This window comes from Myotis myotis, unplaced genomic scaffold, assembly GCF_014108235.1.
Source record: "Myotis myotis isolate mMyoMyo1 unplaced genomic scaffold, mMyoMyo1.p scaffold_m19_p_29, whole genome shotgun sequence".
NCBI lineage: Eukaryota > Metazoa > Chordata > Mammalia > Chiroptera > Vespertilionidae > Myotis > Myotis myotis.
This window is the reverse complement of record NW_023416334.1, coordinates 3,102,436-3,118,817: the sequence shown is the minus strand read 5'-3', so window position 1 is coordinate 3,118,817 and position 16,382 is coordinate 3,102,436. Positions and strand designations below refer to the sequence as shown.

At 40.6% G+C, this 16,382-nt stretch overlaps 1 protein-coding gene across 21 annotated transcripts in view; it reads left to right on the top strand.

Moving 5' to 3' along the window:
* Positions 1-16,382, top strand: part of NCOR1 (nuclear receptor corepressor 1) — a 231,918-nt gene that overhangs the window by 99,380 nt on the left and 116,156 nt on the right. For all 21 annotated transcript variants that reach the window (XM_036296355.1, XM_036296348.1, XM_036296347.1 and 18 more), the window contains one exon: positions 12,485-12,598. In XM_036296355.1, coding sequence (XP_036152248.1) covers positions 12,485-12,598 — 114 coding nt within the window. The remainder of the gene's footprint in view (positions 1-12,484; positions 12,599-16,382) is intronic.

The following is a 16,382-nucleotide window of genomic DNA, read 5'->3' as shown; positions in this document are numbered from 1 at the left end:
CAAAGGTCCCTGCTCTTATGGGGCTTACTTACAGTCAAGTGCTTATGACCAGTTTGCCTACACACTATCTGTGATCCTGGGCAAATCTCTTCTCAGCTATCCAATGTGGGAAGAAGCAGGCTCAGTCCAGACTTGGGTAATGTGTGTGATGCACTGTAGATGCCAAACAGATATCACCTCCAACTCACTATGCAGAAAATAGGTCAGGCTGGAAATTGACTTTTAATAATAAAGTACAAGGGGAGGGGGCAGAGGAAGTGCACCTGAGTGGTCTGATGTGCTGCTGCACCAGGGTCTAGGCTAGCTACACAAACTGCTGCTGCTGCTGCTTCTTGGTGGCTTCCTTGCTGACAAGGTCCTTTGCCTTCTAAGTACTGCCAGCGCTATCTCCTTTGGATCCTCCTTGGCTTCCTTGGCTGCCTCAGCAAGGCTTTTGGATGGAACCTCACCTTGCAGCTTGGTTAGTAGTCTCTGGGACAGGAGCTTCTAGTCAGGGGTCACCTCCTGGTGCACTATGTCTTCCTTCAAGACATGTTTGCTATAGGGGTTCGGATACTGCTGCCAGAAGGCAGCAAACACTTGGTCCCAGGAACTCTGGAGCACACTCTGGCCCAGGAAATACTTCACCATTGTCCTGGCTGGGGTGGGATCAGTACCTGTGCAGCATTAGGGGTGCAGAGCTAGGGGGGCACACAGAGGCTAGGATGGGGCTCAGCCCATGCCCACCAGGCTCACAGCTCAATCACCACACCACTGCTCTCCACCAGCTGCCACTGCATGAGGGATTGTCAGGCTACCTCTCTTATAAGGTTCTTATTTTTGTCATTACGTTTTCTTTATTTTTATTCAATTACAGTTCACATTTAATATTTTGTACTAGAGGTCCGATGCACAAAATTTGTGCAATAGGCTCGGCCCTCGCAGCTATGGTGGCTTGCTTTGGCCCTCTCAGCTCCGGCTTTGTCTGGAAGGTCGTCTGGAAGGTCATTCGGCTGTCCGGTCTAATTAGTATATTATGCTTTTATTATTATAGATTAGTTTCAGGAGCATAGTGGTTAGATAATCATATACTTTATAAAGTATTCTCCCTGTTATTACCAGTATGCAACTGGTGTCATATACACTTATTCCAGTACTAGTGGCCCGGTGCACGAAATTCATGCACATAAAAAGGAATTAATTAGAGGAAATATTTTAATATTGCTGTTTGCCCTTTCTCTATAATAGAATTGTCAGAGATGAAAGAAAATTAGTAAAATGTATATGAAAATCTTCCTCCTCTCAGAGTCTGGGGCGCACCGCAGGACCCAGAGCCAAGTCCCGGCCCACCCGTGTGCGCCTCAAAATTACGCGAGACCCTGACCTGGCTGGCCCCACCCCCATCAAGCCCTGCTGGGTGGGGGGGCGCAGCCTTAGGTCCCCTGGCCCGACGCCGGGTTGGGGGTGCAGCCTCAGGTCCCCTGTCAACCCCACCGGGTTGGGGGCACGGCCTGAGTTCCCCCGTCAAGCTTCATCGGCCGGGGGGCGTGGCCTGAGGTCCCCCATCAAGCCCTTCCAGGTGGGTGGCGCAGCCTGAGGTCCCCTGTCAAGCCCCACTGGGCGGGGGGCACGGCCTGAGGTCCCCCGTCAAGCCCTGCTGGGTGGGTGGTGTGGCCTGAGGTCCCCTGTCAAGACCCACTGGGTGAGGGGTGCAGCCTCAGGTCCCCTGCCCCGGCCCAGTGCCACGCAGCCTCAGGTCCCTGCTGATTGCTTGTTAAGGCTTGTTACAGGAACTTGGACTCTGCTGTGAGTGCAGCCATCTTGTGTTATGGAAACTCTGCCTCTGCTGTGGGCGCTGCCATCTTTTTGACAGAGTGACGGTCAATTTGCATATTCTCTCTTTATTAGACAGGATTACTGACTGTATTTCCTATGCTGTACGTTACATCTCCATGACTATTTTGTAATTGCCTATCTGTATTTATCAATCCCTTCACCTTTTTCACCCTCTCCCCTCTGACAAACATCAGTGTATTCCAGGGGTCCTCAAACTACGGCCCGCGGGCCACATGCAAATACAAATATAGTATTTGTTCCCGTTTTGTTTCTTTACTTCAAAATAAGATATGTGCAGTGTGCATAGGAATTTGTTCATAGTTTTTTTTAAACTGTAGTCTGGCCCTCCAACGGTCTTAGGGACAGTGAACTAGCCCCCTGTTTAAAAAGTTTGAGGACCCCTGGTCTATTCTCTGTATCTAAGACTTTCTTTGGTTTTGTTTGTTCCTTTATATTGTTCTTTAGATTCTATATATAAGTGAAATCATGTGCTCTTTGTCTTTCTCTGACTGACTTATTTCACTTTGCATAATACCTTCTAGCTCTATTGTCAGCACATTTTTAACCTCTGAAATAATTTTAGTAAGATTGTGATTGTTTGTTCTGTGAGTGTTTGGTAGCACTTAATAAAATCAGTTTGGTCTGGTTATATCTTTGTGCATGTGTGAAGATTTTTAAAAATAGCTATTCAACTTTTCTTTTCCCATATTCTTACCTATACATTTATTTATTTATTACCCTCACCCGAGGATATTTTTCCATTGATTTTTAGAGAGAGTGGAAGAGAGAGGGAAAGACAGAGAGAAACATCGATGTGAGAGAAACACATTGATTGCCTCCTGCATGCGCCCTGACCAGGGCCCTGGGCTGGGGAGGAGCCTATGACTAGGGTACATGCCCTTGACTGGGGTTGACCTGGGACCCTTTGGTCCACAGGCTGATGCTCTATCCACTGAGCCAAACTGGATAGGGCATTTTTATTTTTTTTAAAAAAATCTTTAATAGATATGCCCCCTTTTCCCCACATTGCCCAACTCCACCCAGCCTCACCCCATCCCAGGCTTTCACCACCCTGTTGTTTGTGTCCATGGGTAATGCATATGTGCATATAAGTTCTTTGGATAATCTCCCTCTGAGATTTGTCAGTCCTTTCCATTTTCCCATGCCTGTGGTTCTATTCTTTGTTCATTTATTTTGATTTTTAGGTTCAGTTGTTGATAGATATGTATTTATTGCCATTTTATTGTTCATATTTTTTATCTTCCTTCTCCTCCTCAAATTGGTAGAGTGGCCTTGTATAGTATATGTCCTGTGGAACCCAGTGGCTCAGCCTCCCCAGTCACCTGAGCTGGGTATTCTAGGTGCGCCCCTGTGTGGGCTGTGTGGGCTGTGTGCACTGTCTTATTGTAGTTGAGCCTTGATTGTTGTTGGCATCACTGAGAGGAATTGACCCCCAGGCCAATTTGCTGTGAGGATCAGCTATGCCTGTCGTCGGCAAACTGTGGCTCGCGAGCCACAGGCGGCACTTTGGCCCCTTGAGTGTGGCTCTTCCTAAGCCTTAGGAGTACCCTAATTAAGTTAATAACAATGTACCTACCTATATAGTTTAAGTTTAAAAAATTTGGCCCTCAAAAGAAATTTCAGTCGTTGTACTGTTGATATTTGGCTCTGTTGACTAATGAGTTTGCCGACCACTGAGCTATGCTTACAGCAGAAGAGCTGCTGTGCTGGAGATAGCCTTATGGGGCAGGACTTTCTTTAGTAGGGCTTTGGTACTCACTGAGTCTACCCCTTCAGGGTGTCACTTGTGGATGCGTAGAGTTGTAATCTGGCATGGTCTGAAGCTGTGCACTGGGTGCACTGACTCTGGTGCCTCCCAGGAGGTGCAAAGTTAGCCATTTCCTACCCATCAGGAGCTATAGAACAATCTGCAGATGGCTGCTTCTTGTGTTAGGGTTGGAAGTGCCCAGGAGAGGCCAAGCTGTGAAGTAAGTTGGCTGCTGCTAGTGCCGGGCTTGGGGCCTCTTATTGAGGGCTATGTGGCATGCTGACACCAGCTGCTGCTTATTTGAGAGATTTTAGTAAAGTCTGAAGCCTGACCCTGGACAGGCCATTCATATGGGAAAGCCACTGCAAACTGCTTGGTTGGGGCTACAAATTGGGTGGGGTGGGGTGGGGTCTCAGGAAATCACCAAGGCAGAGTGAGCAGGGTGAGTCAGGTTGATGGAGACACAGATAGGGCTCCTTCCAGTCATCTCTGGGATGGGGGAGGTCTCAGCATAGCAACAGTGACCCCGGTCAGCACTTTTGTCTGGGAGAAAGCTGCCCCGAATTCTTCTCTGATTCCAATTTAGTTCCTCCCTCTGTGTCACTGGATGTACTCAAGCCACTGCCCCAGTGGTGGAGCTCAGAGGGAGCAAGTCCACGCAAGTCTGTGTGCCAGCCCTTTAAGAGGAGCTGTCTGGGTCTCAAGCAGCCTCCATGTCACTCATCCACAATCCCCGCTGTTTTTTATTGCCTGAAGTTTCAGGGACTTCTCTTCCCAGCTCTGGAATCCTCCTGGGCTGACGGGTCTGGTGTGGGACTGGGACCCCTTGCTCCTTACGGAAGCCTCTACAGCCAAGATTTCACTCCTAATTAAAAACATGCCACATATGGGTGTCAGACCAGCAGCCCGTTCAGTGCCTCCATCCCTCCTACCAGTCTCAGTGTGCCTTTTTCTTTACTTTTCTTGTTGTAGAAGTTCCATTCAGCCAGATTTCAGGTGGTTCTCAATGATGGTGGTTCTGTATTTTAATTGTAATTTTGATATGGTTGTGGGAGATGCCTAGTGCTGCATTAACCTATGCTGCCATCTTGGTTTTATCTCTTAGCTATTCAACTTTTTAATAAAAATTCAGTTCTGTTTCTTCTGGAGATAATTTTTCCTCTTATATTTTGGAATATAATTTTATCTTCTATACCATAAGTTTCTGCTTCTTATTTTCTTCCTTTCGTTTTCTGCTCTTTATAACTTAACACATTACTTTTTTAGCTTTTTCTTCTCTCTCTCTCTCTCTGGACTACTTTAACTTCATTCCACAAGGTATAATATATAATACTTTTTATTGTCTATTATGGTTTCTTTTTTGATCTCTCTATTAATTAATTTTTTCTTGGCTATTTTTAGTTATTTGATTTTCACTTTATTGTGACCTGAGACTGTAGTCTGTAACACACCATAGTCTCTGGTCACAGTAAAGTAAGAAATGTTTATGTTCTTGAATTTTAGCCTAGTATGATGGTCAGTTTTCATAAAAATATTGTGGACATACTTGAGAAGAATGTATATCTTGTCTCATTTTTATTTGCAACTTATCAGTTGCCATTATGGTTTTGGATTTGTCCATTTTCCTAATAGGTGTCTTTTTTAAATTGGGGTATAATTGACATAAAACATTAGTTTTAGGTGTACAATATAATCATTCAGTATTTGTTTATGTTGCAAAATGATTGCCACAATACAATAAGTCTTTTTAACATACATCACCATACATAATTACAGGTTTTCCCCCCTTATGATGAGAACTTTTAAGATCTACTCGCTTAACAACTTTCAAATATGCAGTTTAGTATTATTACCTGTAGTCTCCATGCTGCACATTACATCTCCATTATTTATTTATTTTAGAATTGCAAGTTTGTATCTTTTGACTCTTTCACCCATTTGCCTACCCATCCAACTTTGGCAACCACCAATCTGATCTCTATGTCTGCGTGCTGGGTTTTATTGTTGACTTTGTATTCAAGATTTCACATATATCTAACTGATATCATATGTTATTTTTCTTTGTCTCACTTATTTCATTTAGCATAATGCTCACAAGGTCCATCTATATTGTCACAAACAGTAAGATATCCTTCTTTTTTTTAAGGCTGAATAATATGTCTTTATATATATCACATTTCCTTTATTTATTTATCTGTCAGGGACAGATTGTTTCCATATCTTGACTATTGTATATAATGCTACAGTTACCATGGGGGTGCATATAGCTTGTTGAATTAATGTTTTTTGTTTTCTTTTAAGAAATACCCAGAAATGGAATTGCTTGATCATATGATAGTTGTATTTTGAAATTTTTGAGGAACCTCCATGATATTTTTCATAGTGATTGTACTAATTTACATTCCCCCAACAAGGATTCACTTTTCTTCACATCCTCACCCACATTTATTTCTTATGTTTTAATAATAACTACTTTAACAGGTGTACGTTATCTCCTTGTGGTTTTGATTTTCATTTCCCTCTTGATTAAATTAATGTTGTTGAGCATCTTTTTATGTACCTGTGGGTCATCTGTATGTCCTCTTTGGAAAAATGGCTATTTAGATTGTCTATCAATTTTTTAATTGGATTCTTTTCTTCTTTTGAGTTGTGTGAGTTCTTTATATATTTTGGATATTAACCCATTAACAGATATATGATTTGCATACATTTTCTTTCAGTTCTCAATTTTTATTCTATATATTTTGAGGCTCTTATTTTAGGTTTGTACATATTTATAATTTTTATTTTCCTGGTCAGTGAAATTGTTTATTGTAAGGTAATGACATTCTATCTCTTTGAATGATTTGTACCATAAAGTCTTTTTTGCCTGATAGTGATGTAATTATAATTAGATCAGCTCTTTTGGTTAATGCTAGTTAGCCTATCTTTTTTTAAAATTTAATATTTTTTTTATTGATTTCAGAGAGGGAGAAAGAGAGAGAAACATCAATGATGAGAGAGAATCGTTGATGGGCTCCCTCCTACACGCCCCCTACTGGGGATTGAGCCTACAACCTGGCATGTCCCCTTGACCGGTATCGAACCTGGAACCTTTCAGTCCCCAGGCCAATTCTCTATCCACTGAGCCAAACCAGCTAGGGGGTGTTAGCCTATCTTTTCCCTTCCTTTTACTTTCTGTGCTCTTATATTTAAGGTGTATCTCTTACAAAGATTTTGTATACAGTCTGGCATCCTGTCTTTCCACAGCATAATTTAGTTTTTTTTTTAAACTGATAATGATGATTACTAATATCTCAAGGATTTTTAACTACTTTATGTATGCTATTTGTCCTATTTTATTTTTATGCTGATGTTGGTATTTTTTTTTTAATCCTTATTCTGGATTGATTTTTTTGCTCTTATTTCATTTTCTCCTGTCCCACTAGTTGGATTGTATTTCTTTGCTTATAGTTAGTTATTCCACAGAAATTTTTTTTATTTTTTATCCCCAGAAAATTTTAACAGCCTGTTTAAGTCGAATCCCAAAACTAATAACTATCTTAGCCATGTTCTTGAGTAGTATGAAGGTATAGAACTTCAGTTCTTTCTATCTTCCCAGTGTTTATGCTTTTGATATCATATATTTTAGTTCTTTTTTTTTAAACCACTTAAGACATTATCCTATAAATAAAAGGCCAGCGACCATAAGCATAATGACCGAATGACTGCTCAACCAGTTGCTATGCGGTGGGGGGCCGGCAAGGGGAACCAGGTGGCTGGCGGAAGTGGTGGGCGGAATGAGGGTCAGCAAGGGGAACGGAGTGGCTGGCGGCAGTGGTGGGGCGGGATGAAGGCCAGCAAGGGGAACTGGGTGGTTGGCAGTGGCGGTGGGGCGGGACCCAGGGCAGCGCGGAGAACCGGGTGGTTGGTGGCAGCAGTAGAGCGGGACCTGGGGCTGGCGAGAGGAACCGGCTGGCTGGTGGGAGTGGCGGGGCAGGACCGGGTACTGGTGAGCATGTGGAAGATGGGCCTGATCGCAGGCTAAACCTAGGGATCCTACCTGTGCACAATTTCATACTCTGGGCCTCTAGTTTTATATAATCACTAGAGGCCCGTTGCAGGAAGATTCCTGCAAGAATAGGGCTTCCTCAGGGCTATTCCTGCAAGAATAGGGCTTCCTGAGGCTGGAGCCTCGCTCCCTCCCGTCTCCGCCTCCTCGCTCCCTCCCGTCTCTGCCACCTCGGCTTCCTCCCTTCTCCACTGCTTTGCTCCCTCCCGTCTCCGCTGCCTCACTTCCTCCCATGTCCGCCGCTTCACTCCCTCCCATCTCCCCTGCCTCGCTCCTCCCGTCTCCACTGCCTCGCACCCTCCTGTCTCTGCTACCTTGGCTTCCTCCCGTCTCCGCTGCCTCAGCTTCCTCCCGTCTCCGCTGCCTTGCTCCTTTCTGCAGTGCTTGGCTTCCTTCTACGCTGTCTTCAGTCTTTGCTCTATGCCTGTGTATGCAAATTAACCGCCATCTTTGTTGGGTTAATTTGCATATCACACTGATTGGCTGGTGGGCATAGCAGAGGGACAGTCAATTTGCATGTTTCTCTTTTATTAGTGTAGACTAGAGGCCCAGTGCACAAAAATTTGTGCACTCAGGGGGGGGAGGGGTTTGGGATCCCTCAGGGGATGACCACCTGCTGGCTTAGGCCCACTCCCCGGGGGGACTGGGCCTAAGCTGGCAGTCAGACATCCCTCTGGCAGCCCAGGAGCCCTCGGGGAATGTCCACTTGCCAGCGGGGAGCAGGCCTAAGCTGCTGTCGGACATCCTTAGCGCTGCTGAGGAGGTGGGAGAGGCTCCCACCACCACCGCTGTACTGGCAGCCATCAGCCTGGCTTGTGGCTGAGCAGAGCTCCCCCTGCTGACCACCAGGGGGCAGCTTCTGCATTGAGCGTCTGCCCCCTGGTGGTCAGTGTGTGTCATAGTGACCAGTCATTCCCAGTCGTTCTGCTGTTAGGGTCAATTTGCATATTACCCTTTTATTATATAGGATAGAGGCCTGGTGAATGGGTGGGGGCCAGCTGGTTTGCCTTGAAGGGTGTCCCGGATCAGGGTGGAGGTCCCGCTGGGGTGCCTGGACAGCCTGGGTGAGTGGCTGATGGCTGTTTGCAGGCTGGCCACAGCCCCCAGCCACCCAAGCTCCCAGTGGAGGCTGGCTGGAAGCAGGTATCTGGGATTTATTTATCTTCTATAAATGAAACTTTGTTGCCTTGAGTGGAGGCCACAGCCAGCCAGGGCAGGTGGGAAGCTTGGCTTCCTCCATCGTCGGGGCAACCAAGTCTCTTGCTTGCTCCAGCTCCGTGGCTGCTGGCCGCCATCTTGGTTGGGTTAATTTGCATATAGTCGCTCTGATTGGCTGGTGGGCGTGGCTTGGGGCGTAGCAGAGGTGCCATCAATTTGCATGTTTCTCTTTTATTAGATTAGATCAGGGGTCCTCAAACTTTTTAAACAGAGGGCCAGTTCACTGTCCCTCAGACCGTTGAAGGGCCGGACTATAGTTTAAAAAAAACTATGAACAAATTCCTATGCACACTGCACATATCTTATTTTGAAGTAAAAAAACAAAATGGGAACAAATACAATATTTGTATTTGCATGTGGCCCATGGGCCGTAGTTTGAGGACCCCTGGATTAGATGTTAAGTTAGGTTCATCCACACATTTGTCATCTTATTCGTTCATTATTCCTTCATGCAGTGCAAATCTTCAATTTGGGATACAAACTTGTGCTTGAAGAGCATCAGAATTTCCATTAGTGAGGATTTGTTAGTAAATTCAGTTTTTGTGGGGGTTTTTTATGACTTAAATGTCATCTTTTATTTATGTCTGTTTATTGAAAGATTTCTTTATTTGGTATGTGGTTATTTTCTCTCAGTACACTGTCTTCTGGCTTCCATTGTTAAAACACCAGCCTTTACCCTAATTTGTATTCTTTTGTAGATAGTCTGAATTTTTTCTCTGACTCCTTTCAATATCTTTTTCTTTGGGTGGTGTTGTTTTTACGAGCATGTATTTAGGAGTGGATTATTATTTTTTTAAATCCAGCTTGGGATTCATTGGACTTCCTCTATGAGTTGTTTATCAGTTCTAAACCATTATGTTTTTTTACCAAACTCTTTTCTGGAGTTTCTTTGTCATTTTCTGAAATTCCTGTTAGATATAATAGCACTCTTATCTTCCATGTGTCTTAATTGCTTTTCTTTCCCATTTTGTTACTTCTTTGGGCTTCACTGTGAAAAGTTTTAAAATTTCTCTGTTTCAGGATACATTACTCTCTCCAGTTATATTTCATTTATCAAATATACTTTCAGTTTCAATAATTATGTTTTTATTGCTAGAATTTTTATTTGGCTCAATTTAATATCTGCTTGATTATTAAAAAATATTTCCTTTCCCTAGCCGGTTTGGCTCAGTGGATAGAGCGTCGGCCTGCAGATTGAAGGGTCCCGGGTTCGATTCCAATCAAGGGCACTTTCCCAGGTTGTGGGCTCGATCCCCACTAGGGGGTGTGCAGGAGGCAGCCAATCAATGATTCTCTCTCATCATTGATGTTTCTCTCTCTCCCTCTCCCTTCCTTTCTGAAATCAATAAAAATATATTTAAAAATTTTTTTCTTGATTTTTGAAAATATGTTGAGCCCTCCTTTATTTATTGAATCAGATTAAATTTATAATAAAATAATATAACAACTATTTTAAGTTTTATGGGTCTGGTTCTGCTGAGTTGGTCTTGTCTTTTGTTTTTTCACTTGTAAAGTGGTAATACTACTACTTTTTTTTTTTATTGATTTCAGAGAAGAGGAAAGAGGGAGGGAGAGAGAGAGAGAGAAATAGAAACATCAATGATGAGAGAGAATCATTGATTGGCTGCCTCCTCTATGCCCTCCACTGGGAATCAAGCCCAAAACCTGGGCATGTGCCCTGACCCAGAATCAAACTGTGATCTCCTGCTTCATAGGTCGACACTCAACCACTGACCTACACCGGCCAGACAATACTACTAATACCAATTAAATCATGTGATTTGTTTATGAGTTGAGATGATGAATATATTGAATAATATGTGGCACATATAAATGCTCAATAACATTTAACAACTTATAATAATTAAAAATAATGATATATATATATAGCTATAATTATGTTGAGATATATCAAAGATAACTTGTAAATAAAGAAATATACCATAGGTGAATAGAAACAATGTTAATAATGTGTGGTCATATTCATATGTTTATACATTTTCAATAAAAATTCCAACCAAACTTGGTTTTAAATTTTTGCAAAATTGTAAAGTTAATGTGAAAGGGCAAATAGGTGAGGAAAATTTGTATGTTTTGTTTTTGTTTATCTGTTTCTAACCTTTCTGTTAAAATGATTTTGTCCTAGGGCTATTTGTGTACTAAAAACAAAATACGATTTTCTGAAGCTTGTTTGTTCCTTTCTCTAAATCCACTTAACAGGGATCCTAAAAGAATGCCCTCTTGGTAAAGGAAAGAAAGGGCATGGTTAAAGAACTTATTCTCATTAAGGTGATTTCACAACTCCAAAGATCTGTCTTTTGCTTATATAGATATCAGACTGCAAGAGTACTTTTAACTTTAAAGTGGAAATGGTCCAAACTTCTCACTTGGAGGATGTTTATCCTTTCATTTGGGTGTGATCTGAGTTCTAGCACGGATGAGTTTTTCTGGGCTTTTAGTAGACTTAACATTTTTACGTAATGAATGTCTTTTTTCATGTTAGGCAGCGAACTTACATTGATGTGGCTATTTGTTGAGCATTTACTAGGTATTACTGGTTTAGGTGTTGGGGGGAAAAAAGCAGTGAACCCAGCAGAACAAGCCTCTGCTTACTTCAGTAATAATTATAGGTAATAACATTGTATTAAATGAACATTTTTAGTTTTCAGATGTTTTTGAGTCATTTAGTCCTCTCAAAAAGCTATGTGATAAGTAGGATTAATATCCCTACTTCATATATGAGTAGTTTATATTCTTGCTGAAGATTGAAGGAAGGATTTAGAAAGGATCCTAGGATCACACCACTTATAGAAGGTGACCCTAAAGCTTAAACCCAGACAGAGTAATACAGATAGCTTTCTGCTTTGTAATTACACACCAGCAGTCCATATTGTTGTGGTTTTGCCAGTGCCTCTTGACTATGAAACATAAAGGTTGTTGTGGGGTAGGGATGGGGTATGGTACTATTTATTACTAAGTTAAGGATTAATTCTTTAATGCAGTTCTCCCATGCTCTATCCCTACCAGACATTAACATAAACCGTATATCTATAACATATAAAAGTGTTTCCCAGTGCCACAAAAGATCATTGTGATAGAAGTTTATGGGGTATCTTTTTTACTTTTATTTTTATTATTTTTTAGTTCTAATTTTTTAAATGTATTTTTATTGATTTCAGAGAGGAAGGGAGAGGGAGAGAGAGAGAAACATCAGTGTTGAAAGAGAATCTTTGATTGGCTGCCTCTTGCACTCCCCCCTGTGGGGATCGAGCCTGGAACCCAGGCATGTGCCCTGACCAGGAATCCAACCGTGACCCCCTGGTTTATAGGTCAATAACTCAATCACTGAGCCACGGTGTTTGGGCTATGGGGATCTTTATATGTTTTGTTTCTCTTATTATTTTGTTTTATTTATAAGAATTAAAATATTAAATGATTTATCTAATGATGATTTATGTTTGTTTATTAATAAAAATAAATCTAATAGAATTTGTTAGAGCTTTAGTAGATTACTTGATTTCCCTATAGAATCAGCACAACATTACTCAGTAGCATGTGTTATCTCTAGTGACTAATTATTGGTGGGGGTGACATGCAGCAGATTCCTGACTCTTCCTTTCTGGATCTCTTAGCAACAACTAGAAGAAGAAGCAGCTAAACCTCCTGAGCCTGAGAAGCCTGTGTCCCCTCCTCCTGTGGAACAGAAACACCGCAGTATTGTTCAAATTATTTATGATGAGAATCGGGTAAGCTCATGCCATTTTTAGTGGCACAAACCTTTGAAACCATTTGTGCCTTTTCTTAGTTATCAGTGAGTTCTGTAGTGATGTTAATGTATTAAAACCTGGTTTCTGTTATAATTTTTAATGTTCTTAAACTTTGACTGAAGCTTGGTGCTTTTACCTTATGAAGAAAAGTTGACAGCTGTATCTTAAATTATTTAGTATTTTATTTGCATGTTTTATAAATATTATTTAATGAGGGTATAATTTTATTAGCTGAGTCTCTCTCCTATTATATAAATACTGGCAAACAAGTTTTGTTTTGTACCAAATAATACAAAAACAGTTATTCTATAGTTTTTCACTTTATAAGGAACATTTAATGCCAGATTCTGATACCATTCCAGTAGAGATAGGTCATTGGATATGGAAATTACTTACATTATCACCTTCACAATTAATAGCTGGGCTATGGTTTGAATCTTAGTTATAAAGTGTGAGGTCATTGCCTTTAGGTAGACTTTGCTTTTTTATGTTTATTAAAATAATTTTTATACTAATAAAAAGATATGAATTTAAGAAAACCAGGCCTCAATTCTGTGAATTATTTTGTGATGTCACAGTTAGTTTTTGGCCAGAATCCAGCCCAGGAATGAGCAGTTAAAAGGAAACTGATTTCATCTTAATATCAACAAAACTTTTTCCAACAGAGCTGTTTGACAGTGGGCTTCCAGAAGTCCTCAGTCCAGAAATGAATAACATGTGACAGTGGGCTTCCAGAGTCCTCAGTTCAAAAATGAATAATATACTTTAAGTACTGCGGGAGAGAATAGGCTTGTTAGCTAATGTTGGTCATAAGGTAGAAGTTGGGATTGTTGTTTTAATTTGCTTCTTTATAGTGAGTAGAGCAGTACATCTTATAGGCAGCCAATAACTTTATAATAGTCCAGATCCTAAAGGAAATTGGCCTTAAGAAAAGCAGCTGTGAATTAGTCATTAAATAAAAATTTGTAGGAATGATCTTGGATTCATATGTACTAGTATGTGTCTATATGGATAACTGAAGTCGGCAGATATGTAATACTTAAAGTAATTGGAAGTGTCACGGCAGGTAATATGGACAATTAATATTATTTTCTTGGCTGAGGTCAAAATTAGTCCATTTTATTGAATGGAAAGAACTACGTACATGAGGATTTATCAAGTGAGGGGCAGTGGGACTGCCTTGTGGCATGCCTAGAGGGACAGTGCTCGGTGATCATGCAGGGATGTGGCCCGGGTTGGCTCGTACTTCATTATTTAAGAGAAGCCATGAACATGGAAATTTATGTGAAATTTCCTGCTTTTAAAAAAACCCAACTCTGTAGAACAATAAAAGTACCTTTGTGGGCTAATGGGCTTCATGGCCACTTTATGATGTCAGGGATAAAGTAAAGAGGGGTTAGAGCTGATAGCAATGGGAAAGAATCTTTTAAAATAAAATGTTGAATTATTTCTCAGTATGAATTAATTGTCAAATAAATAGAATTCAATATTTATTAATTGATTGAATTTCTTAATTACCTTTGTCTCACAAACCTAATAAACAGTTCCAACATTAGTGAATTCTGTGATTGCCTGACTAGGATGTGAGGACTGATAGATAATTTGTGCTTAACATTTGTATATGTTTTCATTAATTAGGATAATATATGTTTCTTGATGCCCATCAACAAAACTGAAAGCTTGCAGACCTCTCTTTCCATTTTAGAATTTGTGTATTTGTTGTGTAGTCTGTAAAGTATTGAACAACCAAACTTGAAATCTGTGTTAGTATTAGAATTACAGTAAAGATTATTTTCAACTTACAGTACTGTAGGAATCACCTTTTTTATATTATTTTTGTATACCCTGCTCCTAGTCATCTGCTGTGGTTGTACTTGTGCAGTCATAGAATTGTAGCAGGGGTTCCTGGAGGGGAAGTGATGAGAGCACAGCTGGGCATAGGCTTTCTCACACTAACTTCTTACCATGCTGCTTTGTGTAAGGTCTACACTGATTCTCGAGCTTTGTATAATGAATGACTTTATCTGTTTTGATTCTATAGGCAAGGAGAGAGTGTACATCCACCTCTTGTTCCTTGTTTGCAGCAGTCTACACTGGTTGGGAATTAAGCCAGATGTGGCTTCAGAGATAGGGGCTATTATCTTGTTTAAGGCATCTTTCTTTTGTTTAGAAAGTTAGTGGGAGGAAGAAAACTCCTTAAAAATTACTGTTAATTTCAAAATTGGCTTTCTGAGAGAAAAATAGCCTTGCATCATATTTAAACCTCAAAGATTTATTTAGTCTCTAACTAGACTCTTCTCCTGGACTATTTTTAATAGTTCAATTTGTCTTCCAAAAATATTTATAAATGTTCTAATTTCAGAATTATAATACATATAGAAGACCGGGGGAGGTATGGACTATAGTTTTCAAAATCTTGTTTATATTTTGACTGAATGATGTGCAAGTTAATTGACACTAGGAGAAAGAAAGGGATGAACAATAGAGAGTATGCTTAGTGTCAACTGCTTCTAGTCACCTTGGCCAATGTCCTAGGACAGGGGTGGGCAACCTTTTTGAGTCATGCCAAAACCAGCAAAATCTGACTCAAAATTCTTCTGTGTGCCAACCCTAATTTTTTGAGAACATGTTACGCCTACTTGATGTCTCTTAAGGTGTATGTATGTGAAGAACATTGAAGAAATAATAAAATTCATTCAAGCGACAAAAACACAGTATATGATGAAGAAAAATACATTTTTTTTAATGTATACATGTACACTGATAGTCCGACAGAAAACTTTATGACTCCGTTTAATATTATCAGCGGGACTTTTGCTGCTGAATCACTGATGACAGAGATTTTACATCAGATTTATATTTCGTGACCTTCAGAGATATGCACGAGCTACTACTTTCATCCATCAGGCTACTCCTATTACAAGACTTAACAAAATTCATCACTGAGAACAAAGATTCACAAGCGTATGTGGATGAAAACATGGAGAGTAACGCTGTTGCAAAGTTTTTTAAACAGAAAAAATTTTCTGGAATGGCATTCCAAGTCCTCAATAGTTCGTTTTCAACACTTCTCTCTGGTACTCCTGTCTCTAATCGCTTTTTTTCAATGTTTTCCAAGTCAACTCTAAGGTCAATAAATTTCTGCTTCCAAATTGAGCTACTCTGAAATTCAATCAACTGCATTTCAAAGTCAGCCATGTCTATGGTCTTTAAGATAACTTGTTATGTAAAATTATTTATTTATCTAAGATGCACCTACACTGAATTTATCTGAAAAATAAAAACGTCGATATTAAGAAAAAAATTGTAAATGGAAGATTATAAGAGAGGGTTTCGTGTGCCAGCAAAAGTTACTGGCATGCCATGTTTGGCACGCGTGTCAGGGGTTGCCCACCCCTGTCCTAGGAATTACTTATTTTGTCTCTGCCACTGTAAATTTAGCTAATCAATGAAGAGCATCAGTCCTACCTCTTAAAATTTAGTCTGATCAATTGCTCCTCTCTTTCTTTTTTGGCAGTAGCTTAATTTGAGCCCTTATCTCTCACATACCAGTAGATAGTGAATTTCCTTCCTTTAGTCTGTTTTTCTTTTTAATCTGTCCTGTGTATTTGTCCCATGTTGTGATTATCCAGATAAATTCTTTGACGATATCCAACTTTCTACTGAACCCAAACTTTGTATCAGTGCTTGCATGTGTATCTCTCTGGCCCTTGGCCTGATACTCCTTCCTCAGTGATATCCTGCCAGAATGTGCCCTTGAAAT